Source organism: Choloepus didactylus, chromosome 2 (assembly GCF_015220235.1).
Source record: "Choloepus didactylus isolate mChoDid1 chromosome 2, mChoDid1.pri, whole genome shotgun sequence".
NCBI lineage: Eukaryota > Metazoa > Chordata > Mammalia > Pilosa > Megalonychidae > Choloepus > Choloepus didactylus.
Window position 1 is genome coordinate 245,895,535 of NC_051308.1, and position 24,270 is coordinate 245,919,804.

The 24,270-nt window shown below is 66.8% G+C and overlaps 1 protein-coding gene and 1 long non-coding RNA gene across 2 annotated transcripts in view; both read left to right on the forward strand.

Moving 5' to 3' along the window:
* Nucleotides 1–1,114: 1,114 nt before the first annotated feature.
* Nucleotides 1,115–24,270, forward strand: part of MEGF6 (multiple EGF like domains 6) — a 65,918-nt gene continuing 42,762 nt past the window's right edge. Inside the window, exons 1-3 of the mRNA XM_037810519.1 lie at nt 1,115–1,851; nt 9,621–9,755; nt 15,106–15,224. Of these exons, the coding sequence (XP_037666447.1) occupies nt 1,115–1,851; nt 9,621–9,755; nt 15,106–15,224 (991 nt within the window). The remainder of the gene's footprint in view (nt 1,852–9,620; nt 9,756–15,105; nt 15,225–24,270) is intronic.
* On the forward strand, nt 19,827–21,456 carry LOC119528062. The gene is made up of 3 exons (XR_005215546.1): nt 19,827–20,278; nt 20,561–20,666; nt 21,114–21,456. It is a non-coding gene; the product is annotated as an uncharacterized LOC119528062 (long non-coding RNA).

Consider the following 24,270-nt stretch of genomic DNA (forward strand, 5'->3'; position numbering starts at 1 on the left):
GACAAGAGGTTTTCCTGAAGACGTGGAAGACATCAGTGTTCTGCAGCGAACGTGTCCTCTTGTTGATGCCTTTGCGTGGTTTATGGCCTTAGGACTATAACTTTGTAACCAAGTAAAACCCCTTTTATAAAAGCCAATCCATTAAGGTGCTTTCTTAGCGTGAGTATGGGTTCTCTGGGGGAGACCAGGAGGGATCTTGGGGTGGCCTGGGTGGGGGCCAAGGGCGAGATTGGGAGTGAGGCAGGTCACCCATTCTGCAAACTAGGGGTGTGTCTGGGGTATCCGAAAGCAGGGAGCCACTTGGGTTTGGGACTTTGGAAGACAGTGAGGTGGCCGCACGTCTTTCATGCTGTCTCTTTGACTTACAGGTGGCAGATTGCGGGGCTCAGAGCTCGGTCTGTGGCCTGCGTCTCGGGGCTGGGCTCAGGCCGCCATTTGTAGAGCAGAGATAACACTGGGGCCAGCCTGGGGGGTCACCCCCCTGCCCCCCGAAGATGACTGCAGCTCCCCATCCCTCTGGGTGGGTGGAGGGCTCAGGTAGCCCGGGAGGAGGCCAGAGAGCGGACTGTTGTGTCTCCATCGTGTTTTGGACAGTTAGGGGTCCCTGCCCCCCAAGCCCCTCCCAACCGGGGCTCCCACACTTTGTTTTAGGGGGATTCTTGAGCATTCCCCATCAAAACAACCACATGGAGTGTTGGGGGAAGGAAGGTCCCAAGAAGGACCCAGGGAGGACCCCAAGTGAAAGTGATGGGGGTGGGGACCTGGCCCCCAGCCCAGAGTCCCTCACTTCCAAATCCAAACCAGGTTTAAACAGAAGTGAAGAATGCAGAGCCAGAGGTGCCCAGCAAGACCGGGCCTCCGGACTGTCCCCATGGGTGCTGGGACCCCCGCGCCCACCCCAACCCCTGGCGGCTGCGTGCAAATAGGAACACATTTGCCCAGAGGGTGGTGGGTGACCAGCAAGGTCGGTGGGGAAAGGGGGGGTGCCCCTGGGCTGGGGGAGGGGGTGGCCGGGGTGAAGGGGTGGAAGCCGGGGGCCTGGGTATCTGGGGAGGAGCAGCCAGGCTGGCTGTCCCGTGGGGCTAGGAGGGACTGGGCGCCAGGGGCTGCGCGCATGGGATCCGGGGCCCGGGTCTGCAGGGAGAGCAGCCTTTGGGCCCAGCTCCCCGCCCGTCTCAGGGCTGCTGCGCTGCGTGCGGGGCGCGCTCTCCAGCCCTGGAGGTTGGTCCCTCGGGTCACAGGGGACCCAGACTTCCAGCCAGAGGGGCCTGGAGCGGGGCGGGGCTGGGACGGGGCGGGGTCACTGGAGAGGGGTGGTCAGAGCGGAATCCGGGCGGGGTGCAGCGGGATCGGGGTGACGGGACGGCCCGGGGGCGGGGCTGTAGGCGGGGCGGTGACTGGAGTGGGCGGGTCGCCGCGGGACCGGGGGGGGGGGGCTGGGGCGCAACCTGGGCCGGGGGCCCGCGGCGGTCTGGAGGCGGGGCCGGGGGCGGGGCCGCCGCGCACTGGGCTCCCCGAGCCAGGCGAGAGCGCGGGCGGCGCGTGTCTGCGCGCGGCGGCCCCTCGGCTCCCGCGGCGGCGTCGGGCTCGCGGGCCAGCGCCGGCACCTGTGGCTGCGCCCGGCGCCCTCCCGTCCCTGGCGCACGTGGCCGCGGGGGCCGCCTGCAGCGGGACCCCGCCCGGGAGGGGAGCCGGCGCGGCCGCGGGCGCGATGACGCTCCCCGAGGCGGCGAGGACCCCCGGGCGAGCGCCGGCGGGGCGCGCGGTGGCCCTGGCCCTGGCGCTGCTGCTCCCCGCGCTGCCTGCGGGCGCCGACGCCCCGCGGGCCCTGCCCCGGCTGCAGCCCGGCATGTGAGTAGCGGGGGCCGGTTCCCTCGGGCGCCCAGAACGATCATCCCCTACCCCCGCCTTAGCTGGGGAGGCGGGGGCGAAGGGCAGGCTCCAGGCTGGGTCTGGGGGTGCTTCTGCGGCTGGGCCCCTCTCCCCGCTCCGCCCCGCCGAGGCGAGGCCCTACCCCTGTGGTGTGAGTTCTGCCGCCAAGGGAAGGCAGATGCTGCACTTTCGAAGGAGGTGAGGGAATGAGGGGCCCCCTGGCCAGGCAGCGTCTGCCACGGAGAGGGGCTTGGAGAAGGGAAGCCCCGCTTCCCACTTCCAGAGCCAGGCTCCTGGGCTCGGGGGCAGTCAGTTGGGGGCCCCAGGGGCTGGCTGTGCCCCGACAGGGGCTGGTTTATGAGTTAAATACGTGTGCGCCCCGGCTGCTGGAGAGAGAGGACTTTCTGCCAGAAGGGCAGGAAGAGGGGGTCAGGGAGTGAGGCGAGATGGATTTAATTTTGAAAGATGATTCCCCAACGGGCCCTTCAGCAACCCCTCTTTAGCAAATCCATCCTGAAAGAAAATCTGGTGCCGAAGCGAGCCGATCTGGGGGGCGGCAGGGGGCTGCTGGCGGCCTCCACCCCCGCACTCCCTGCAGGGTCCCGGGCCTGGGCCCGCAGAGCTGGGAAGGGCGGGGGGCGCCCCTTTGTCAGAGCAGGTAGGTGGGGGCGCCTGGGCCTCCTGGCTGACAGCCCCTGCCGGCCACCCCTCCAGGGGCCGCGGAAGGCCTTTGTCAGCCTCCTCCGTTCAGGGCTGCACCAAAGGGCCTGGCACCGAGGGACCCCGGACTGCACATCTGGCCGCAACGACCATGGCTGCAGCTGCTGGGCCTCTGGGGACCGAGAGGCTAAGTTGGGGGAGAGGAGCAGGGCCCCAGCCCCCAGAACCCCCACCCCAGACGGAAGGTTTCCTTGGGATCTTTTCAAAGGAGCGAAGTCTCTGGCTTAACGGTGTTCACTCCCAGAACCCAGGGCCTGATTTGGATGCTCAGTGGGGTTTCCGCGGACTCCAGCGCGTGGCCTCAAGGAGCAGCAGCCTCAGGGGTCCCTGGAAGTGGGCATGTGGCCGCTCCTGCTCACCAGCTGGCCGGCGTGGGGCCCCTGGGGTGGAGGCCCTGCCAGTGTGGACAGACCTCTCTTCCATTGTGAAGACGGTCCGCCCCTTCCTGGGCTCCTCCCAGCTCCCTGCACGTCCTGAGCGCTCCTTCTCTGTCTTCCGCCTGCTCACCTGGAGGCTGAGAGGTCTGGGAGAGAGCCGCGGGGGCCGGGGGGCCTGGGGACTGGGCGGGACGGCCCTGGGTGCGGGCTCTTTCTTCTGTCTCTGCAAGGCCTCCAGCCCCTGCACCCCACCTCCCCTGTCCCCACCTCCCCCACCCCCCCACTGCCTCCCCTGCCCCCACCTCCCCCGCCCCCCACCTCCTCTGCCCTCCCCACCCTTTCCTCCTCCTCCTCTTTGGGGGAGCAGCGAGGGTCCCAGGTCCTCCCCCACCAGCAGGGCCTGGCCTGAGGAAGCCGCACCCCCTCTGGCCATTTCTCCGAGGTTAGCAGCCCGGTTTCCACAGCACCGGCCCTGGGCAGGGGGCCCTGGGGTAGGGCCAGGAGATGTGGGCCTCCGGGGGGAGCACGAGGGGATCCCCCCCCAGCCCTGTCACCCAATACTCCCCGACATGTGCGCCTCTTCCGGGGCACTGTATCTGGCGGGTTCTTTGGCTCCTGCTGACTGAGCAGGTCCAGATGCAGTGCCACTCTGGGCGTGGTTCCTTTTTGTCTTTTTTCTTTTTTTGCCTCAAAGTGAATTTCTGCTGCTGCTGGGGAACAGCTGGTCCGTCCTTGGCTGCTGCCGGGGCTGCCGGGGATGGGGTCCGGGGACAGGGAGATGGCTGTCCCCACGCCCTGGAGGGCTCCCCGGCTGGCTCTGAGCAGCCCGAGGGCCAGTGTGGCCCGGAGGGGCCTTTGCTGTGCTGGGGGGACCCTCAGCTCCGTGGGACGGGCTGCACCTCCCGGGGCTGGGTGAAGAAAACGGCTAGTGCTTTGGAGTCAGCTAATTATCTTGGCCCCGACCAACTGGGGCAGGACGGGCCCCTCGCGGCCCGGGTCCGGCCTTGCAAGCTCTTCCGAGGGCCCTGGGGACTGAAACAGCTCTGGTCACTGAGGCCGAGCCCCTCGGGGCCCCACCGCCTCGCTCTCGTGGGTGCCGAGGCCAGGGTGTGGGTGTGGGAGAGGTGGGGCCGCGGCGTGCTCGGGCGTGCATTTGGGGACGTTGCAATTCATCGTCCCGCTGCCTGGTGGAAGGGGCTTGGGGCCCGAGGTCACGGCCTCCAGTGGCCTGCCTGGGTCACGGCGTCGTGGGGGCCCAGGGCAGGGGAAGTGGGTCACGATGAGCCGTGAGGGCGCAGATGGGAGGAGACCCTCCTCCTGCCAGGCAGCCCCCCGTGGGGCAGGCTGCTGCTGCCCCCCGGCCCCGGGGCCCATCCTCCCGCCCACACCCGTCCCGTCCTCACTTCTGGCAGGAAACAGGCGGTCGGGGCTCTGGGACCTGTCATGGCCACCCTCGAGGGGCGCTTCTCGTGGGCACCCCCAGCCTCTGTCTCCGGGCAGAGCATGCCAGGCCTTCTTTCGGGGAGCAGGTGGCCCCACTGCTGGGCTGCGTTTTCCCCGGACGGCGTCACATTCCTTGTCATTTGGAATCGGCTTTCCTTAAGGAACAGGAAGGCCTGTGACTGTCAATTTCCCAAAAGGCTGTGTTCCCTGTCAGACCTGCTGGGGTGACAGTCGGTTTTCTCTTCTCAGCCCCCCCCGACCCCCCCCAGCCTCCCAAACGGGAAAGCAGCCACAGGGCTGCCTCTGACGTGCCAGAAACTTCCAGAGGGGAAAATCGCCCCCGTGCTCGCCCCTCTCCCTTTAACCCATCTTGGGCGATGCAAGGACCCCCCAGGTCCGAGGCCAGCCCAGGGGCTCTTTCCAGGGGGGTGATGAGAAAGCTCGTGCTGCCCGAGGGACCCCCATTTCTCCCGAGCCCAGGGGAGCGGGGAGCCTTGGGGCAGGGAGCCCCGTGGTGCAGCTGACCGCGTTTGGGGCCCAAGGCCGGCTGGACGAGGGGCTGGGGACAGTCACAGCGGTGCCCCAGGGTCAGGGGTGGAGGACAGGCAGGCGGGGCCAGAGAGCGACCAGAGCGAGCGGGCCGGAAGGGCTGCTGGGTCCGCAGGAGGGGTCGGCCAGGGGCAGCGACACTGCTGAAGTCTGCGGAGGGGACAGGAAGGAAAAGCAGGCCCCCCAGAGGGCCCCGACCCCTCCTGGGGCCTTCCGGACAAGCCCTGGCATCTCCAGGGTCCATCTCTCAGTGTCCCGGGGTGGCCGGGACAGAGCGTCACAGACCAGGCGGCTGACACAGTGGGGGTTGCTGTCCCCCGGGTCTGGCAGCTGGAAGTCCAGGTGCCCTCAGAAACCTGGTGGGGGGTCCTCCTGGCCCCTTCCCACTCGGGTGGCCTTCTCCCCACCACCTGTCCCTGTCTCCTTCTAAGGACCCCAGTCATGTCGGGTCAGGGCCACCCTTTCCTAAACTAGTCACAGCCTCAGGGACCCCAATCCACACCGGATCTGTTCCTGGGACTGGGGTGGGACATGCATGTGTCTTTGGGGGACACACAGTCTGCACCCCTGCAGCTCGTGCCCTGCCCCTTGGCTTCCACCTCCCTGAGGCCCTGATGCCTCTGGGTCCTGGGCTCGGTCAGCACTGGGGACGGCAGGGCCAGGGCAGGGGACAGGGGCAGGACCTGTGAGCCAGCACCGCCCCCTCGAGGCCCTTGTGCCTGTGATCCCATCTCGGGCTCCTGCAGCCCCGGGAGGCCCGTGCTGCCGTCACCCCCACTTCACAGATGCTGACCCGGCTCTGAGGGGCCTCAGACCCGGGCTGCCTGTGCCCACCTGCCCATCGCCTGCCGCTGCCTTCCTGGGCCATCCCCACCCTTCGGGGTGAGGGGCTTCCGGACGGGGCCTCCCACAGCCCGGGGCGGCTTCAGAGTCGGGGCTGGGCCCGCAGCCGTGGTGTTCAGAGGCCACGGGCCCGGCCCCGGCCCTCGTGCTGGGCCCTCTTCCACTCCTCTTGGGTGGAAAGCAAGGCCAGCGCCGGCTGGTAAGGCGAGGCACGGGGCGGCACGGGGGTGGTGACGGTGTCCGAGCAGAAGGGACGCAGCCCCTGTGGCGGGTCGCTGGGGCTCGAGGGCCGGGTGCAAGTGGAGCTTTCCCCTGAGGAGATAGGCAGTCTGTTGGGTGCTGGGGGGCAGCACCCGGGATGCCCTTGCGTCCCCCCATGTGTCTGTATCTCTGGGCACCCCATCTGATGCTTTACGCTGGCGAGGTGACTGGGGAGGGGGTGGCCTCGCTGTGGACTCAGAGGGGGTAGGGGGTGGCTGGTCACAGATGCCAACCTCTGAGCCACCACCACGGCCCGGCCCCTGGGGGTGGGAGGGGGTGGAGACCCCAGTAGTCCTGCCTGTGCAACGAGACCCCAACACAAACCGTTTGGGGGCCCTCCCAGCCCTCACCCCGTGCACCGTCACCAGTACATTTTCCTGAGTTCTGTGAGTCGTTCTAGTGAACGATCGACCCTGAGGGGGTGGGGGGGATCCCCCACATCTGTAGCCAGTTGCTGAGAAGTGCGGGTGGCCGGGGACCCCAAGCTCATGCTGGGGTCGAGTGAGACCATCCTGCAGGGTGAGCCCTCGCCTGTGGGGTCTGGCTGGCCCCAGCAGTTGGCGTCACAATTACCTTGTAGTGGGTGGCACCCTCAGAGGGGTTGTTAAAACGCAGAGTGTGGGACCCCAAACCCAGAGTTTCTGATCCTGGGATGGGGCCCGATAATTTGCTGTTCTCGTGAGTTCCGAGGAGAGGTGGCTGGTCTGGGGCCCCCTCCTGCTCCCCAGGCCCCTGGGTCTGTGAGTGAATTCCAGCTGCCCAAATGGAAGTTCTTTGAAACTTGACATTGCTCTGCAAGGCTGGCCTTTGGTTTTCAGCACAGCTGGGTCCCCACCACTGGGCGAGGACAGGAACTGCACTCTCCAGTGAAGGGGTCCGAGGAGAGGGTATTTACATGGGAGTGTGTGTGTGGGAAGTGCAGGAGACACCCCTCAGGGAGGGAGCAGGGGAGAGGAGAACTTCCCAGCTTCTCTCCGACCCCTGCAACCTCCTGCTCGTCCCATTGTCCAAAGGGCCAGGCTGCAGGTGTCCTGGGGTGGGGGGTTTCCATAAACGTCGGCTTCTTGGGGCACCGGGGGCCGGGGCAGGGGAGGTGCCCTGGAGGGCCTGAGGCCATCAGCTTTGGTGCTGCAGGCTGGGAGTCAGGAGTGAGGCCAGGAGGGGAGGGGGGCTGCAGCCGGGGACCCAGCCCCCCAGGCCAGGACCCAGCTTGAGCAGGGCTGAGGAGGGTCCTGCTCCTGGCGGTGGGCCCCCAACCCTGCCCCAGGCCTCTCCCTGTGTTCTCACCCCGGGGCCCTGAACCCAAGTTCCTGAAGCTGATGACCTGGTCCCTGGGAAGATGGGGCCCAGACGGCCCCTGCCTGCCCAGCTGAGGGGTGTGGGGCCCGGTGGGGTCCGCAGCAGGCCGGGGAGGTGCAGCCTTCCGACCCGGCTCTGCTTTTCTCTGCCAGTGAGCTGGAGGGGACCCCGCGGGGGTCGCCGTCCCCCCGTCCGGGGGGAGTTGGGCAGGGACCCTGACAAAAGCCCAGAAACCAGCCCCCTCTTCCCTCCCTCCCTTTCGCAGCCCCTCCCGCCTCAGGCAGGGTCCTGTCGTGCAGCCGGAAGAGGCAACGGCAGAGCCTTTCCAGTGGGAGGGTCCGAGGGGGCACCGCAGGGGGCCATGGAGGCTGCGAGGCCACAGGGGGGCCCGAGTGGGGGTTGGTGTTCCCGGGAGAGGCTGCACCCACTCCTCCAGGGCCCTCCCTGGACCCGACTCAGGGCCGTGGACAATCCTGAGGTGCAACAGCCTCGGTGGGACACGCCATGTGGGCAGGCCACGGAGGGGGCGGGGCCTGGGTGGGCGGGGCCAGAGCGAGCATGTGGGCGGGGCTGCGATGGGCGTGTGGGCGGGGCCTGGATGTCTGGACCAGCGCCTGTGGGTGGGCGTGCGGTGCTGAGCCTCGTGGGAAACGTGGCGCCCTGGGCTCACTCCCTGGAGAGCGCCCAGACAGCACGTGGGACCGGATCCATCCGGAGGCCAGAAGACTCGGATGTCCCGGTGTGTCAGCCTCGGGCCGGGGCCTCCCGCCGTGGGAGAGGCCCTCATCTTGCGGGGGCTGCAGGTTCCCTGGTGGCTCCTGGAGCTGGACGCAGGGCTTCCCACCCGGCAGGGGCCCGAGGGACAGGGGAAATGAAGCGTCACCCAGGGGGAGCATTTGCTGGTGGGGGGCTGGCGTCGGCCGGGTGGGGGGCAGGGCAGGGCCAGGGCCCTGAACTTGACTTGGGGGCAGGATATGATCTCGCCACCCGGCGTGGGGTGGGCGGGTGTGAGGAGGGCTGGGGGCCGCGGGCAGCACCCACACTGACGGGGAAGTTGGGGAGGGGTGGCAGGGGGCTCCAGCGCCAGGATTCCTCAGCAGGCTGCCCCACGAGACTCGAGGGGGAGACAGGCTGGGTCTTTCTCCTGAGATTCAGCTCCCTGGAGACCACCCTCGTCCCACATCGGGGCGGAGGCCAGGGCTCTGGGGTCCCGCCTGCCTCTTTGGCCTGACTCCGGAATGTTCCTCTGCGTGGCCTTTCCCAGGGCTGGAGCCGTAACCACAGGCTCCTGCTCACCCACCTGCTTGGACGGGCTCCCGGGGGCAGGTCCTCCTACCCCGTCGCTCCCTCCTGAGTCAGCCGGGGCCTCCGGAGAAGCCACCAGCAGGTGCAGTGTAGACCGAGGTCCCCGGAGATTTGTTTTAAGGGACTGGCTCAGGCGCAGGTGAGGGCTGTGCATTCCGGGGAGACTGAAGAGGCAGGCGAGACGTCCAAAACCGAGGGGTGGCAGGGCCGCGCTGCCCAGGAGGCTCCTCCGGTGGCCGGTGGGGACTGGCCACGCTCAGCACTCCTGTGTCCCTCTGTCCTGCATCCTCTATCCTCCTGCTTCCCTCTGTCCTGCGTCCCTCCGTCCTCACAGCCTCCCAGTGTCCCTCTGGGTCGGCGTCTGTTCTCCTCTTCTTCAAGGTTGCCCCCCCCTCCAGCGTGGCCTCGTCATCACATCTGCAGAGACTGTTTCCAAATAAATCATGTCCGCAGGACCAGGGGCCAGACTTGACGTGTATTTTGGGGAAACAGCTTGACCTGTTACCGTCCTCCATGCTCCTGGGATGAGCCCCCCTCCCCGAGCCGTCCCTTCTCTCGCTTGCCCGCCTGGAGCCCCCTCCTCAGCCCGTGTGCCCTGCACAACCCCCCCCCCGGGGACGTCATCTCTGAAGGCAACCAGGCTGGGGTGACAGGACGTTGGCTTGGGAGTCAGGGGGACTCAGTCCAGTTCTGTGACGTTGGTCATCTCTGCCACTGACCCTCAGGCCCCGTTGGTTCAGGGGGGCAGTGACGCCTGCTCCCAGGGGTCACAGCCCACACGTGGGGGACGCTCAGACGTTTCTTCTCCCTCTGGGCTCCTGCAGCCTCAGGCCTGGGTGGGTATGTGGGGCCCCACTCTGGTGGCCAGCCACCCAAGGGCGGTGTGCAGGAGGGGCTGGGGGCCGTGGCGACCGCGGGCCGAGATGCTGACTGTCTGTGTCCCTCCGCCAGGCCCCACGTGTGCGCCGAGCGGGAGGTGACCCTGGTGGGCCGCCGGCAGCCCTGTGTGCAGGCCTTCAGCGTCACAGTGCCCGTCTGGAGGCCGGGCTGCAGTGGGCAGGCGTGGTGCACAGGCCGCGAGAGGAGGTACGTGCTGGGGGCCCCGACTCCGATGAGCGGGTGGGGAGGGGCAGGAGGCAGGGCAGCCGGGGCTCGGACCACTCCCGGCCCCCACCTGAGCCCCTCACCTGAGGACAAGACCCCCTCACGGCCACACCTGCTGGAGGCCGGCACTGCTGGACCCAGGGGCCTTGTTCCCAAGCCCAGTGGAGACTTCTGTTGCACGATATCTTGTTTCAAAATCGAGTTCGGGGAGTGCCTTTACACGCTCATCTTATGGATGTGGGCTCTGTCTGGGCCCCTCCAGCCAGCGGCTGCCCCTGCCACGTCGGTCAGGTTCTCGTGTCGGCAGGTCAGAGAGGGGCATGTTGCTGGCATCGAGCTTGGAGAGGCCTTTGGGAGGAAACCGGAGCCTGCCCCTTGCCTCTCTTTGGGGTGTGGGTCCGTGTTGGGGCACCCACCTCCTGGGCCTGCTCCCTGAAGCTCCTGGGGGTGGCCTGGCCGCAGCCCCTGGGGGAGGAGGCAACTGTCATTTCAGGGTTTGTTCAGCGAGAGGGAAGGTGCAGTTACGTCCTAACCGCTGGTCACCCTGGGCCACGTGCCAGCGCAGGAGACCGTTCAGTCGTCACAGCCGGGGGCGCGGGGGCGCCTGGCCCCCAGTGGGTCGTGGCCAGGGAGGCTGCGGGGCGTCCTGCCACACACAGGAGAGCCCCCACGATGGGGGGTGGTCCGCCCCGAGCCCCAAGGCCAAAACCCCTCCTCTTCGTCGTCCCCGCCACGTGTGTTGTGCGGTCTGGCCTTCTCGGCCTTCCGGTTGGCGTGGGTGTCCATGTACACCCACACCCGGCCCAGGGTCTCTCAAGCTCTCCATAAAGGCGTCTCCCCCTGGCAGTTGCTGCTATTTGGGGAAGCAGCCAGAAGCCACTTGGACCCCGGCTGGAGGGGATCGTGGGTGGCTGCTGGGCAGCCTCTGGCCGGCCTGAAGGCAGGCAGTGGGGGGTGGCCCTGCAGCGACGGGGGCTTCCAGCCGTGGGCAGGGTGTCTTGGGTGGCAGCGTGGTCAAGGTCAGGGGGCATCGCGGTGAAGGTCGGGGGGCGTCGTGGTGATGGTTGGGGCATTGCAGTAAAGGCCGGGGGTGTTGGGGAGGTTGGGGGGCGTCATGGAGAAGGTTGGGGGCATCGCGGTGAAGGTCAGGGGCATTGTGGTGAAGGTTGGGGGGGGGTGCGGTGAAGGTCAGGGGGCGACCACACAGCATCTGTGCCACTCTGTGTGTGTCTCTGGGTCTGTGTTCGGGGTTGAGTCTCCTGGGACCACATGGGCAGAGCCCAGAGCAGGTTCTGGAGCCCTTTTTTCTGGAGCTGAAAGCTGCTGCCCCCCCCCAGCTGAGGTGCCTGGGAGCCCCCGCCCACCCCCGAGGTGCGTCCAGTTCCGCCTCGAGGTGCCGTCTGAGCAGTTTGGGCTTCTGGCCTGTGGGCGGGGTGGCTGCCCAGCTGCTCCGGAAGAGACCCGGGTCCCCTGCAGCTGCACACGGGCGGTTTCCGACTCAGCTTCCCTCCACATCGGTGCGTGTCGCTGCACCAGCCGCAGGGGACTCAGTGCCCCATACCGTTTACTGGGATCAACACTGAGCATTTCAGGGTAACACAGCCCTGCTAGTGTGCCCTGAGATGCTCCCAGGCTGTTTCTTCCTTGTGCCCCCTCCCCTGCCAGCGGGGGTGACCCCAGCTATGCCGGCCCGAGGGAGGCTCCTCCAATGCCTTGTCCACTCCTCCCTCCCATGGCTGTCGAGCCTGTTGGCTGGGGCCTCTGTCTGCTGACACACTATTATTCATCCCTCAGAACCCCAGGAAGCCAGCCCTGCCCCCCTGCCTACCCTTCTTACCTCTGCTTGGACTGAGCCCTGCCCTCCTGTGTTTCACTTCTCTTCCTAGAGTATCAGGAGTGAGTGGCCATCCCCAATCCCTTACCCAAACCCTTGGGGCCTTGTCTGCTGGCCTGTGGGACCCCAGTGCTCAGCAGGCAGTGTCCAGGCCACCCCTCGGTGCTGACACCTGCCCCTAAAGGCCTCTTGGAGGAACAGGTCTCCCCAACCCGTGCCCACAGTGATATAAAACCTCCCGGCTATGGCTCTGTGTGGGCAAGGACCAGCCCATCTGCTCAGCCCCTCGCCCACTCGTCCAGCCAGTGCACAGAGCAGCTGCTGGCTGCAGGGCCCAGGCTCTGGGCAGACTCGGCGAAGGAGGTGGTCCCTGCCAGCAGGCACCTCGAGGCCAGGGCAGGGCAGGCACCAGTGCTGCAGCCCAGGCCCACTGTGCACCAACAGGCCACACTGTCGGGAGGGCCTGGCGCAGGGGGCCCGTGGGCTTTAGCACTGATGCTTTGTCCCCACCTGGTGGCCTTGGGCCATCTGGTCCCTGCCCGTGAGCCTCCATTTCTCCCCCATGAGATGGGCCAACAGCACCTCCTGGGCAGGTGGTGGTACCTGTTGTGGCTTAGCAGCCACCCAAGGGCAAGGGGCAGGGGCCGTCCCCACGCCAGGCCCACCAAGGTCATCCGAGTCTCCTGGACCAGCCCTCCTGGGGGGCCCGAGGCTCCGAGGGTCCTGCTGCCTGCTGTGTTCTCGTCGGCTCCCTGTGAGGCAGGTGTAAGCTCTCTTCTAGAAACGAGGAAACTGGGGCCCTGAGAGTTGAGGCAGCGTGACCGCGGTCATTCGGAGTGAATGGCAGGGTGAGACATGAATCCTGTTCTGTTCGATCCCGTGGCCTGAGCTCTGGCTGAGAACTCCTGTTCACCCTTCAAAACCCAGTTCAAAATAGTCTCGCCTGTGACGCTCTCCTCCAACTCTGGGAAGCCAGCAGCTGTTTGCTGTGTCCCTGCCTCTGGACATGCCGAGGCCAGTGGCAGCAGAACCAGGAGCAGTGTGTGGCCACTTCGACTGGAATGGGAGCAGGGTGATGAGACTGGCAGAGGGGCTGTGGCAGGGACAGGAGGGGGCTTGGTGTCCCTGACGGAAGCTGTACCCGCTTGGGAAGTGTCTCAGGCAGGCACTTGTCTCAGCTGCTGCTGTGGTGGAAAACCCTGTGGGGCAGCAGCAAGGCTGCAAAACACGGAGCGGGGCTGCCGGCCAGGGCCCCAGGTGTGCCCGTCAGCCAGGTCGCGGGAGGGCATGCAGCTTGGCCGTGCTGCCCCGGGCCCTGGGGTGGGGGTGGGGGACTGCCATGGGGCTTTGGGCAGGGGGCTAGGGGTGGGAGGCAGCAGCTCCAGACTGCAGCCCAGCTTGCCCCGGCCAGTGGGGCCCCCAGCAGGCTCAGGTTCCGTCCCGCCTCTGGACAGGCACACCAGGGCCTGGTGGACTTGGGGGCACGCAGATTGGGCTTGAGTCCTCATGCTGCTGGCCTGGGCCAGGTTCAGAACTGTCCGAGCCTCGGTTTCCCCACCTGCAGGACAGGGAGATGCGTCCTGACGACAGGCTGCGGTGGGGAGCCAGGGACCAATGCTGGCCACGGCACGTGGTTGCTGTCCGGAGGCCTCCGCCAGGCTCCCTGGGGCCGCGGGTGACTGCCGACTTGAGGGGCTGTAGCCAGGGGTCCGGGAGGGGTGCTGTCTCGGGCCCGTCCTGCAGCCCGGCATGGCCGCGGCCCTGCGAGGGGATAAATATTTACGACGGAAGGGCCCAGACGCTCCTCTCTGCCAAATACTGTTTGGCCCCAGGCGAGTGGTTTCATGTCGAGCCAAAGTGGAGTTCCTAGAGGCGCTCCTCAGGGGCCTGCGGCCGTGCGGGCAGGCTCACGCTTCCAGAAGCTGGCCCGGGGCACCCCGCGGAGCATCTGGGCCAGGCCGCCCCCCACCCCACCCCCCAGGCCCGGGGGCTGAGCTCAGCTGACGACCAGACCAGGGGTGGTTGACGGCAGCCCGGGCCGCTATGCCCAGTGGCTCAAGGGCCCTTGACCCCACGGCTGTGGGCCTGGCCCCGGCCGCTTCCCCTTAGATGGGCTGGGGGGGGAGCTGGAGGCTGCGGGGCTGGGGGCCTGCGGGATGCCCTTTCTCTCTTCCGTTGTCCTCTCTCTCCCCCTTCCGTCTCCTCTTTCCCCCTCCCTCTCTCCCTCCCTCTCCCCCCTCCCTCTCCCCCCTCCCTCTCTCCCTCCCTCCCTCCCTCTCCCCCCTCCCTCTCCCCCTCCCTCTCCCCCCTCCCTCTCCCCCCTCCCTTCCCCCCACTCACCCTCAGGAGCTGTCAGTCCTGCCCACGCAGCTCCCGGAAGCCACTCGCGTGGCCGTGAGAGGGGAGTGTGGAGGTGGGACAATGGCCGCCGTCCTGCCGACCGACAGTAGAGCGAGGGGTGGGGGATGTTTGGGGAGGGGATGGGTGAGGGCTGGGGAGTCGGGCAGCCCCCGAAGGGCCTGGAAGGATGGCAGGGACGTTATCTGGCGGATCGTTCTGCTGCCACAGTCCCCTCTCGTAGGAAGTAGAAGGGGAGCCTCCTGGAAGGGCACGGAGAACTTCCCAGACCCAGAGGCCCAGCTGGAGAGGAGCTGGACTAGGAGCTGCGGGACGGGGGCACAGCTGAACAGAGGGCGGCCTGAGCGCTGTCCACCCTCTGTGCGGGGCTGGTGATGCCGGGGGGTGGGGGCTGGGGCTGTCATGGCGGCGGAGATGGGGGCCGACAGGAGGCCAGTCTCTGGCCGTGGGCCCATCTCCCCAGGCCGGCCAGTCCCTGCTCGCACCTCCCAGAGGGACCAGCCCAGAGCCCCCTCTTAGCTGCGCCTCCTCCAGGAAGCCCTCCGGCCTGTTCACCCCAACCTCAGCACCTCACACCCTGCCCCGGCCCCAGCCATCCACGGGGGTCCTCCCTCCCGGCTGCTTTCTCTCCACCGCCCTTGTCTCCCAGCTGGGCTCTCAGCTCCTTGGGGTGGGAGGGAAGGGGCCCTGGTCCCCACGTGCTGGGCCCACTCCTCTTGGGTGCTCCCGGCAGCCGTGCTGTCCACCTGCGTCTCCCGTCAGCGCCTGGTGTGGGGCTGGCATCTGAACGCCACCAGCATGGCACCCAGCGGGGGCACCCACAGCCCACTTGGTTTGCTCCAGAAGCTGCTGGGCTGGGCAGGACCGACCCCAGCTCGAGGGGACCTGGGATCCTGTGTGGCTGGCATGGGTGTGCGCCAGGCAGAGGGACAGAGCAGGTTCTAGGACAGAGCTCGGCCCGGGCACTGCTGCGGCCCCCGGACGGCCCTCGGCTGCTGTCCACGGGGCCTGGCCTGAGTGTTGGCACAGCCCCTCCAGGCTCCAGCCTGCTCTGCTGTAAAGGGGAGAAATGGAGCTCTGTGTTCTGGGCGCCGTGAGGGCCCTGCGGCCATAATCGCATCCTTTCCCCTTCTCTTCCAGAACACTCTACTATGTGGGCTTCAGGCAGGTATACTCCATGGAGACCCGGACTGTGCTCGGGTGCTGTCCCGGGTGGACCCAGCCGCCTGGCGCCGAGGGCTGCGTCGTCCGTCAATGCCGTGAGTGTGCCCACCTGCCGCCCTCCGCCTGGCATCACCCCTCCCGTGGCCGCGGGAAGGACGCGTCCGTCTCTGCCTCGGGGGGCCCCGTGCAATGTGTAACACCCCTCAGACTTCAGCAAGATGAGCCCTAGATGTTCCAGGCAGCGTGAAAGATTTCCAGGGGTCACGGGCTCAGTCACTCCACTTGCCAGGAAGGAAAGAGCAGTGCACCCCCACACCCCCACACTGCTGTGGGCATGGCCGGCTCTGTGGGGTGGGACATCTGCAGAGCCCAGGGGTCCCCTTCTCGCCTGCCCTCCAGCCACACCCGCGCCCCAGCACCGGCTCTCCTGCCCGCTGAGGGCCCAGAGCAGCCTGGGGGGCAGGTACCGGTGGCTCCTGTACAGGAGAGGAGATGGGCTCAGCGAGCTCTTCAGCTTGTGGGTGGGGCCTGGCCTGGGGTCCCGGGGGTCTGGCTCAGCGGGGGCTCTGAAGACCCTGCTCAGGGAGGAACTGGGTTCAGGGCTGGGGAGAAGGCGTGCGGCCTGTGAGCGAGGGACAGGCCGGCTCGTGGGGGGGCGTGGGGCCAGGTGGGCGGGCAGGTGGGGCTGACCAGGTTGGGGGAGTCATATCCTTCCTGGAGGGGTCAGCAGAGGTGGGGGGCCTCGTCACACGGAGCCGGGCGGCCGTAGCCGGCGATGGCAGGTGGTTCCCGGCCGTGGGGGGAGGGACAGGGCTCAGTCTGGGCCTGTGTCCCTTTGCCCCGTCTCCTCCGTCCCTGTCCCCCCTCACCCAGGAAACGCGGGGCTGTTCCGGAGGGACTGGAGATGCGGGTCCCCACACGAACCCCAGGGGGGAATGGGGAAGGGGGCGGAGGAGGGGGGAGAGGGAGCAGGAGATGCCGGGGGCGCGGTGAGCAGGGGGCTGGGTCTGGCCAGCTGCACCCTCCCCGGGGGGTCCTGGGGGCCCCCGGCCGTCGGGGATGAGCCCCCCCTGCCTGCTCTGATCCCGGCTGTGCTGTGTCCGGCGGAACAAAGGGATCAGGTTTAGTTGGTGGGGGGAGTGCCGGGCCCACGTTTCCGCTCTGAGGGGGGCTCCTCCGCCGCCAAAGCCGGATCTGATAACTGGGGGGGGTGCACTTCCCCGGCCCTGGGGGGCCTGCCCTGTGGCTTCGGTTTCCGGGGCTGGAGGGTGGGGGCACGCCGACCCCCGAGGCTGGGGGAGGGGAGCTCCTGTCGCCGCCCCTCCTGGTGCTGTGGAGAGAGGGCCCCAGGGCGGTGGTCTCCGTCAGGACAGGACCCCCGGCACAGGCGGCCGTGAGCCTGGGACAGAGGGGCCTGGGGGCTGCAGGTCTGTCCAACAGCCCCGTCTGCCTGTGTCCGGGGGGGTGGCCTGGCCAGCGGCAGGGCCGAGGACACAGGCAGTGGGGCTGGGGTGGGGGTCGCGGCCGCTGGGCCATACCCTGCGCTCGAGGCTTTGGCTTCCTGAGTTGTTTGTTGTTAAAAACCATTTTTAACTCAGGAGTGACTCATTTACGTCTTTTGCTTTATTTGCTTTACTGGACACAGTGAAGTCCTGGGGTCTGTCTTCTCCGGAAGGCCCTTGGTGGCTTCCGTGTCTGGGCTGCTGTGCGCTGAGGGGCCCATGGGTGGGACTGGGGGAGGTGAGGGGTCCGTTTGGCCAGGGCGAGGGTCCCCCCACCCAGGGGCTGGACGGTTCTGTGCTGACTGTTCATTCATTCACTTGCCTTTTGCTCAGCCTCCACCCTGTTCTTGGGGTGCTAGGGCCCTGGCAGGGGCTGACCCTGGCCATGGGGGGCTCACAGTCTGGTGGGGGCTGCCTGCTGTCGGACACTTATCACCGGACCCAAGTGTGAAGGGGTGTGGAGCCGACTTGAGTGCAAGGAGGGCCCCGAGAACCCCCCCCACCCAAGATGTGGGGTGAGGAGGGTGGGCAAGGGCCAGCCAGTTTGGGGCTTAGGATAGCAGGAGGGGTCCTGGGAGCTCTGAGCAGGAGGGAGTGGGGGGCAATGGCCCAGCAAGGAGCAGAGCAAGCCAGGAGGGCTGGGGGTGGTGCTGGTGCTGGGCAGAGGAAGGAGCCGGGCAGGGAGGGGGGAGCTGGGCAGAGGGGGCTTTCAGAGCCCGCGGGTCAGCAGCTCGGTTGGGGAATGCTAGAGCTGGGACAGGGCTTTGGGTCCCCAAAAGGCCCCCGGTCGCGGCGTGAAGTGTTTCCCTCTTCTTGAACTGCCCCACTCTGGGGAGGGGGCTTTGCATCTGGGGAGGGGGCTTCGCAACCCCCCCATCCCCACCCCAGGCTCTCCTGCCCCCGGGGCCTGCTTGCGAGTCCTTGGCCTGGGCAGGGCCTGGGGCTCCACGGGGCCCTGCACGGTCCATGGCCGGCAGGATGGGGGCTTAGGGACCCGGCCTGGCCCAGTGAGGGACGAACACCCAGTGACGGGCCTGGCACCCACACTTCATTGGGGTGGTGGGGCTCTCGGTGGCCGCCATGGTCGTCAGGGAGAGTCTGAGCAGGGACCCTGGGGCACGTGGGGTCCAAGCTGCTCGCTGTCCCTCCCGGGGCTGCCCGCCTCGCCTTGTGGCTGCGTGGGGTTTGCCGTGTCCCTCTCGACCCCCAGTGTCCAAAGCCCCCTCTGACTCTTCTGGGCCTTTTCCTCCCCATCGACTCAAACCAGGGGGCCTGGGTGGGGGCAGGTGGGGGAGGGAGGCCCAAGGCCATATCAGGCGCCCCCCAGCCTGGGGGTTCTTAACACCTGCAGACCCCTCCCAGCAGCTGCCTGTGGGGTCAGGGCTGGAGGCCCCTCCCTGTCCTCCATGTCCCGCCCCCCAGCAGCCCCACCCAGTACCAAGCAAGAGGGGTGCCCCTTCCCACAGAGGCACCCTGGGGGCTGGGACACTCCTGGTCTTGCCCCTTCCCACCCCCTCTACCCCTCCTCATTTGTCCCCTCTTCCCGCGGGACCTTTCCAGCACCTTCCCTACTTCCCAATCCAGCCCCAGGGTGCCAGGAAGGGGATTGGGCTGGGGAAGGTTGGGGGGCTGCCCGGGAGCTGCCGACCCCCACTCTCATAGAGAGTGGGGCCTCCTGCCCGAGCCCCCTCATTAGGGACTCCAGTGATGCCTTTGGGTGCCCGTGGGCAGGTTCCCCGTGGCGGCCGTGGCCATCCTTGTGCCACAGCCTGCCGTGGCCCGCTCTCGGGCCAAAGGGCAGCCCTTGTCTCTGTGGGCCGAGGTCCGGCGCGGGCACTCCTCTCCCTAAGGGTGGGTCCCTTCCTCGGACCCCCCCCCCCGACTTCTAGAAGCCGCCCCTCCTTGGCTCGTGGCCACCTCCTGACCTGCTTTGCCGTCAGCCTCTCTCTGACCCAGCTGGGAAGGGTCCCCCACTCTTAGGGTCCATGGGACTGTGTCGGGTGCACCCGGATCACCAAGGTCCCTTCCTCCCATCCACAGAGGCCCTTTGGCCACGTGCATTGCCACAGGCACAGGTTTGTGGGTTTGGGGTGTGGGTGCCCTGGGGGTCCCTTCTGTTGACTGCAGCCCACCCTGACAGGCGGTGCTGGCAGATAGCAGGGTGCTGGCGGCCAGGCGGGCTCCCAGCACCCACCTGCAGCTGCCTTTATCCTCCGGCCCTGCTGCTGGCCAGGCCGGGCAGGCCACCCTGTCCTTTGCAGGCCCGGAAGGTTCCGTGCGTGGTGCCACTTCCCGGACACAGAACCTGCAGCCCCTGCCCCCGCCTCCCTCTGGCCTGTGCTGGGGGCCCGTCCTGGTGGTGGCCACGGGTCCCCGAGAAGCCAGCCCCGAGGGGCAGCCACCAGCTGTTGTGAAACTGCCTTGCTCCGATGCCCCTGGAGATGAAGCCACAGGGAGGAGGATGTCCGGCTTCGCAGGCTGGAAAGAGGCACGTGTCTAAATGCCTGTGTGGGAGAATGGCAGGAGGCCTCGACGCGGGTGTGATTTTTCTGGCACCTCCTGAGTGGCCTCTGTGCCCACGAGGGTCAGCGTGGGGTGGGCGCTGGTCGGGGCGTTGCCTGACGAGCAGGGGTCTCTGTGGCTGCCGGCGGGGGGAGCCCCACCTGGGTCTCGGCCATGCTGTCCACTCACCCGCGCTGTCCGTTTGCCCCGGGTGCCTGGCTGGCCCAGGCGTCCACTCCTGCCCTGCGTGGGACCTGCCCAGCACCGTTCCTACGCCACCCAGCAGGCCCCGGGCTAAGGCTTCCCTCTGGGGTCCTTCCAGCAGCCATGACCCCTGGGCCAGCAGGGCACCCCTCCTTGGTTTGAAGCAAAACTTCGCATCTTTGTTTTAAACCTCCTACTTTAGTTCTGTTTCTGCAGAGGTGATGCTATGTGCAATCCTCCCTCTCGAAGGGGGAGCACGTGCCCCTTTCCTTAAAGCCCAATGTGGGCTGGGGCTTAGGAGACTCCCGAGGAAGGGAGAAGTTCCCCTGGGCAGGGGCTGGAGCAGCCGGCCCTGTGGGGGCCTCCAAGCAGCGGGGGCTCAAGGCATCTTTGTTTCAAAGTTTTTACTTTTGGGAGAGTGGAGGCTCCGGAGCGGAGGACGAGGGGGCAGCGGGGGGTGGGGTCTGGGGGCCACCGGGAGGGAGCATGGTGTCTGCCAACAGGGAGCCGTGAAGGGGTCTCCACCAGGGGCTGATGTGAGCTCACTCAGAGATGGATTTTAAACTCTTTATTTTGAAATAAGTTCAAACTTACAGGAAAGTTGCAGAAATAGTACAAAAATAGAGAATTCCAAAATACCACCTGCCCAGATACCCAGTTCTACCAACTTTAGCATTTTGCCACATTTGTTACCTCATTTTATCTATCGATCTCTTTATCTATCGATCTATCTATCCTGTCCATCTGTCCATCTATGCTCTCTCTCCTTTCTGAGCATTGGACAGTACATCGTATACATCGTCCTCCTTGAACACTGCATCCTGCGTTTCCTAAGAACATGGATATCCCCTTAAGAAAGACTTTAAATGCCGTTGTCAAGTTCCAGAAATTCAGCAGCGATACGAAGCTCATAGTCTACGTTCCCACTTGTCACCTGTCTGGTAATGTCCTCTGAAATGTGTTTTAAAGCTGCCGTGGCTCTGGGGTGGAGGGTGGAGTTGGGGTGAGCAGGGGTGGAAGCAGGGCCAGGAGGGGACGGTGGCTGCGATATGCAGAGACGGAGAGTGATGGATGTGGGCGAGGCCTCTGCTGGTCGGCCGACCGGCCCCGCTCTGGACGCAGGCTGAGCGATGGGGTGTGGGCGCAGGGCCCCGGGTTCCTGGCTGGGCCACGAGGTGGGGGGGGCGCCCCGAGTGCTCAGAAATAACGAAGCTGCCCTTCAGCCATTGACCGCTCGCCCGGGGTCACGCCTGTGCTCCGAAGGCGATCGATTACTGACGTCTGTCCCGGGTGCAGGAAGAGTGGCGTTGCTTCCTGGCTTGTACCCTGGTGCGTGTGCATGCGTGTGTGTGTACTACGTGCATGTATGTGCATGCGTCCATGCATGTTTGTGAGTGTGCATGTACACAGGCATGTGCATGTACTTGCATGCATGTGTGCACAGGTGCATGTGCATGCGTGTGTATGTGTGCTTGCGTGTGTGTGTGTGTGGGCATGTGTGTGGGTGGGTATGTGTGCGTGCGTGGGCGTGCATAGGTGTGCATGGGTGTGGGCGTGTGGGCTGCATGGGTGTGTGCGTGTGTGCGTGCGTGTGTGTGCATGGGTGTGGGCATGTGTGCGTGTGCGTGCATGCGTTGGAGTTGGCTCTGCTTGTCACTCCCCTCTCTGGAAAGGGGGCTCCTCTTCCGCTTGCCGCGACAGTGCACGGAGGGAAGAGGGGAGCGGGGTCGCCTTAGGGTTTGTTTAGCAGCTTATTTCCTTTCCTTTCTGTTCCAGAACAAAGCAGATGCTTCCTGGGGAGGGGGACACGGCAGAGAAGTGGGGGATGAGAAGAGGGACATGCAGGACGCAGGACAGGCGCCAGGCATGGGACTGAGCGCAGCAAGGCTGGGGCCGGGGGTCTTCGGGACAAGGGGACCTCCACGGTGAGCCCCGAGCCTGGCTGCGTCCTCTCCAAAGCACTGCGCGTGTCATGAGCTTTTGGGCCCTCAGAGCCTGGGACTCTGGTGTTTTCCTGTGACATGGGCCCTGGATGGGGGCCCTGGTCCAGGACGTCTCCCTGGGGTGGGATCTGGGGGTCACCGTCATTTCCTCCCTGCAGCCTGCGGCTCCCCAGCACCCCTCCTGCAGGCTGTGGGCACGTCCGCTGGCAGCAGGTGTCTGGGGAGGGAGGAGGCAGGTGGGGCCGGGGTTGGGTGTGGCTCAGCGACACCTGGGATGCCTGCAGGGTGACCTGGGTGGGGCAGTCCCACAAGGACTGGGACAGCGGCTAGTGTGGCCCAGATGGTGAGCGGGATGGAGAAATCCCCAAGGACACCTGTGGCCGTGTGCTGGCCAGGCTGGGCGTCCTGACCCCTGACCCCCAGGGTTGGGCCTCGGGCTGCGTGGCCTGGGGCAGTGTGCTGGCCGTCTCTGAGCCTTGGCCTTCCCACCAGGCTCAGTGCCTGTCTATGGGGGCTGCTCGGCCCCCGCTGCCTACTGGTCCTCATCCTGCCCCTCTGTGGGCTCACCCTGAGCTCCGGACATTTCCAGAATCCTCCCTTGGCCGTGGCGTGGCTCCCAGCGAATGCCAGTGGACAGGGCTGGAGCTGCAGCTACTCAGGAGACTTCACTGGGGCCTGGGGGCCCAAGGGCTCTGCTTCCCGTGCCCAGCCTCACCTTGGGGTCCTTCTGGGGGTCTGGTTTGGGAGCTGCCCCCCTCCCCAGCTCCTGTGCGCCGAGGCCTCTTCATGTCCTCTCTGCCCCCCGCAGCTGCCTGTGGCCCCTCTGTCTGCTTTGACGGTGGCCGCTGCGTGCCAGGCCTGACCCAGCTGTGTCACTGTCCCTGGGGCTTCCAGGGTCCCCGCTGTCAGGATGGTGAGAGGGACGTGCCCCCTCTGGGCCCCCAGCTGGGGGTGGTGGTTGTGGACACCAAGGCAGAGGGCCGGGGGGTGCAGCGTGGCTGTTGGCAGACAGCCTGGGGAGAGGCAGCTCTAGCCCCCCACTTCCTGAGCAGATGTCACGTAGCCTTAGCGCCTGCCCTTGACAGACGGGGATCTGAGGGCAGAGGAGGGCAGAGGCATGCGGGGTCCCTGAGCGGGGAAGTGGCCCACCCTGGGGGTCTCCACCTGTCTCCCAGCCAGGAGTGGGGGGCTTGCCACAGGCCCTCGCTGTCCCGTATGCAAAGAGGGATCGTCCAGGTTCCCCCCACGGGGCCTGGCAGAGACAATGGGCACATCCACTAGCCACCCACCCCCTCAGGCCCCGGCGGGCGGCAGGCAGCAGGTGCATCATGCTGGGGGCAGCTGCGAGGGGGGCAGGTAGCAGTTTTGGTGAGGAAAAGAGGGGGCAGACCCATGGACAGACCCACGGACACCATCCCTGGCCTTCGCCGACGGCCTCCCGGGTCTCCTGCGGTGGCGGGACCGTGAGCTCGTTCCTCTCCGCTCCATTTCCGTCGCTTTGAAAGTGCCTCGGTGCCGAGCAGGGGGGCTCCTTCCCTTGGGGGGGCTCTTTCCTTGGGGGGCTACTTCCCGGGGGGGTCAGTGGTGCGAGAGGCTTGCCCGCTTCCGTCCACCCAGTGGAGGAGGGGGTCCGGGGATGGCCACGGTGTCTGGGAGGGAGACCCCTGCCCACGGGCTGTTCCTGCTGGTTGGGGTGGTGACGGGACCCCCCAGCTCTGAGAGGGGCACCTGTTGCCTGGCTCTGGTGCATCGTTGCAGGGGCTCTGGCAGTTCCTGGAGAGGTCCTTTTGGGGTGAGGGTCTCTGCTGAGTGGGTTCCACGGGCACACCCACTTCCTGGGCTCGGGGTGCAGGCCGGGCTGCCCGGGCCGTGGGGTCCCCTGCCCTGAGCCTGCACTGTGACCCTGGGCTCCAAGCCTGGGCCAAATGCTCCTCCTGGGAGCTCCTGTGTGGGCTGTTGGGGTTGCGTCTCCCCCCTCGGCAGGCTGGTGTCCCCGCCAGGACAGAGGGACTCCAGCTGTCACCCGCCTCCTTGCAGGAACTTTAATGGCAGCTGCGGGGGGTGCTAGGAGCTGCCGAGAGCCTTTCCAACCCAGTCGCCTGTCTCTTGGATTCATTTGGAAGCCACAGGGTTGTGTGGGGTCGCGGTGGGGTGGGGACCTGGCTGATGGTCAACAAAGCAGACCGCCCTGTGGTCATGTTCCTGGGGGCTGGGGAGGAGGGGAGGGGACAGAAGGGAGGGGATGGGCAGTACCGTGTCCTGTCCAGACCGTGTCCCCTGGAGTCATCCGGGGGTGCCTGACCTCTCCCCCGGGCCGGCCTCCCTCCCCCCCAGCCTCCCCGCTCTGCGTTCTGTTGGCCGTTAGCCGGCACCCCTCACCTCCTGGCCGCACTTTGTCAGCGCTGGGCAGGGACCCTTCCCATGAGATCCCGGCCTGTGGGCCTCCAAGGGGGTCTCGGACTCCGGTGGGGGAGGGGAACGCGGCCTCCCGCCTGCGGTTCAGCATCCAGCGGGGGCCTCGGCATCTGGCCGGAGGGGCCTGTCTTGCCCAGTTGCAGGGCCCAGGGTGGGCTGTGCTGAGTGGACTTAGTGACCTGCACTTGGGGTGTGGGGCAGGTGAGGGTGGGTGGGGGCGGGTGGGGCCTCCCTGGGTTTGTGGGTGCCTCTGCTGTGACACCCAGGGCCTGGGCTCCGGGCTCAGCTCAGCCCCAGGCATCAGTCCCCTTTCTCCACCATCACCGTGAGTGGCCTTCAGGGCTGAGGGCTGGAAGCCGACGGCATCGTCCTGGCCCCGCTCCGCATCTGCCCAGGCCTCCTCTTGTACTCTGCATTTTGGAAGAGGAAACCGAGGGTCAGAGTGGCAAGCAGCTGCCCTGATCTCACAGTGGTCAGCTTTGGAAGTGAGTGAGGCAAGGCCCTGGACACCCCTGCCTGCCTCAGCTCTTCACAGGGGTGAGGGGGCTTTGTGGGGGAGTGGCTGGTCGGGGCTG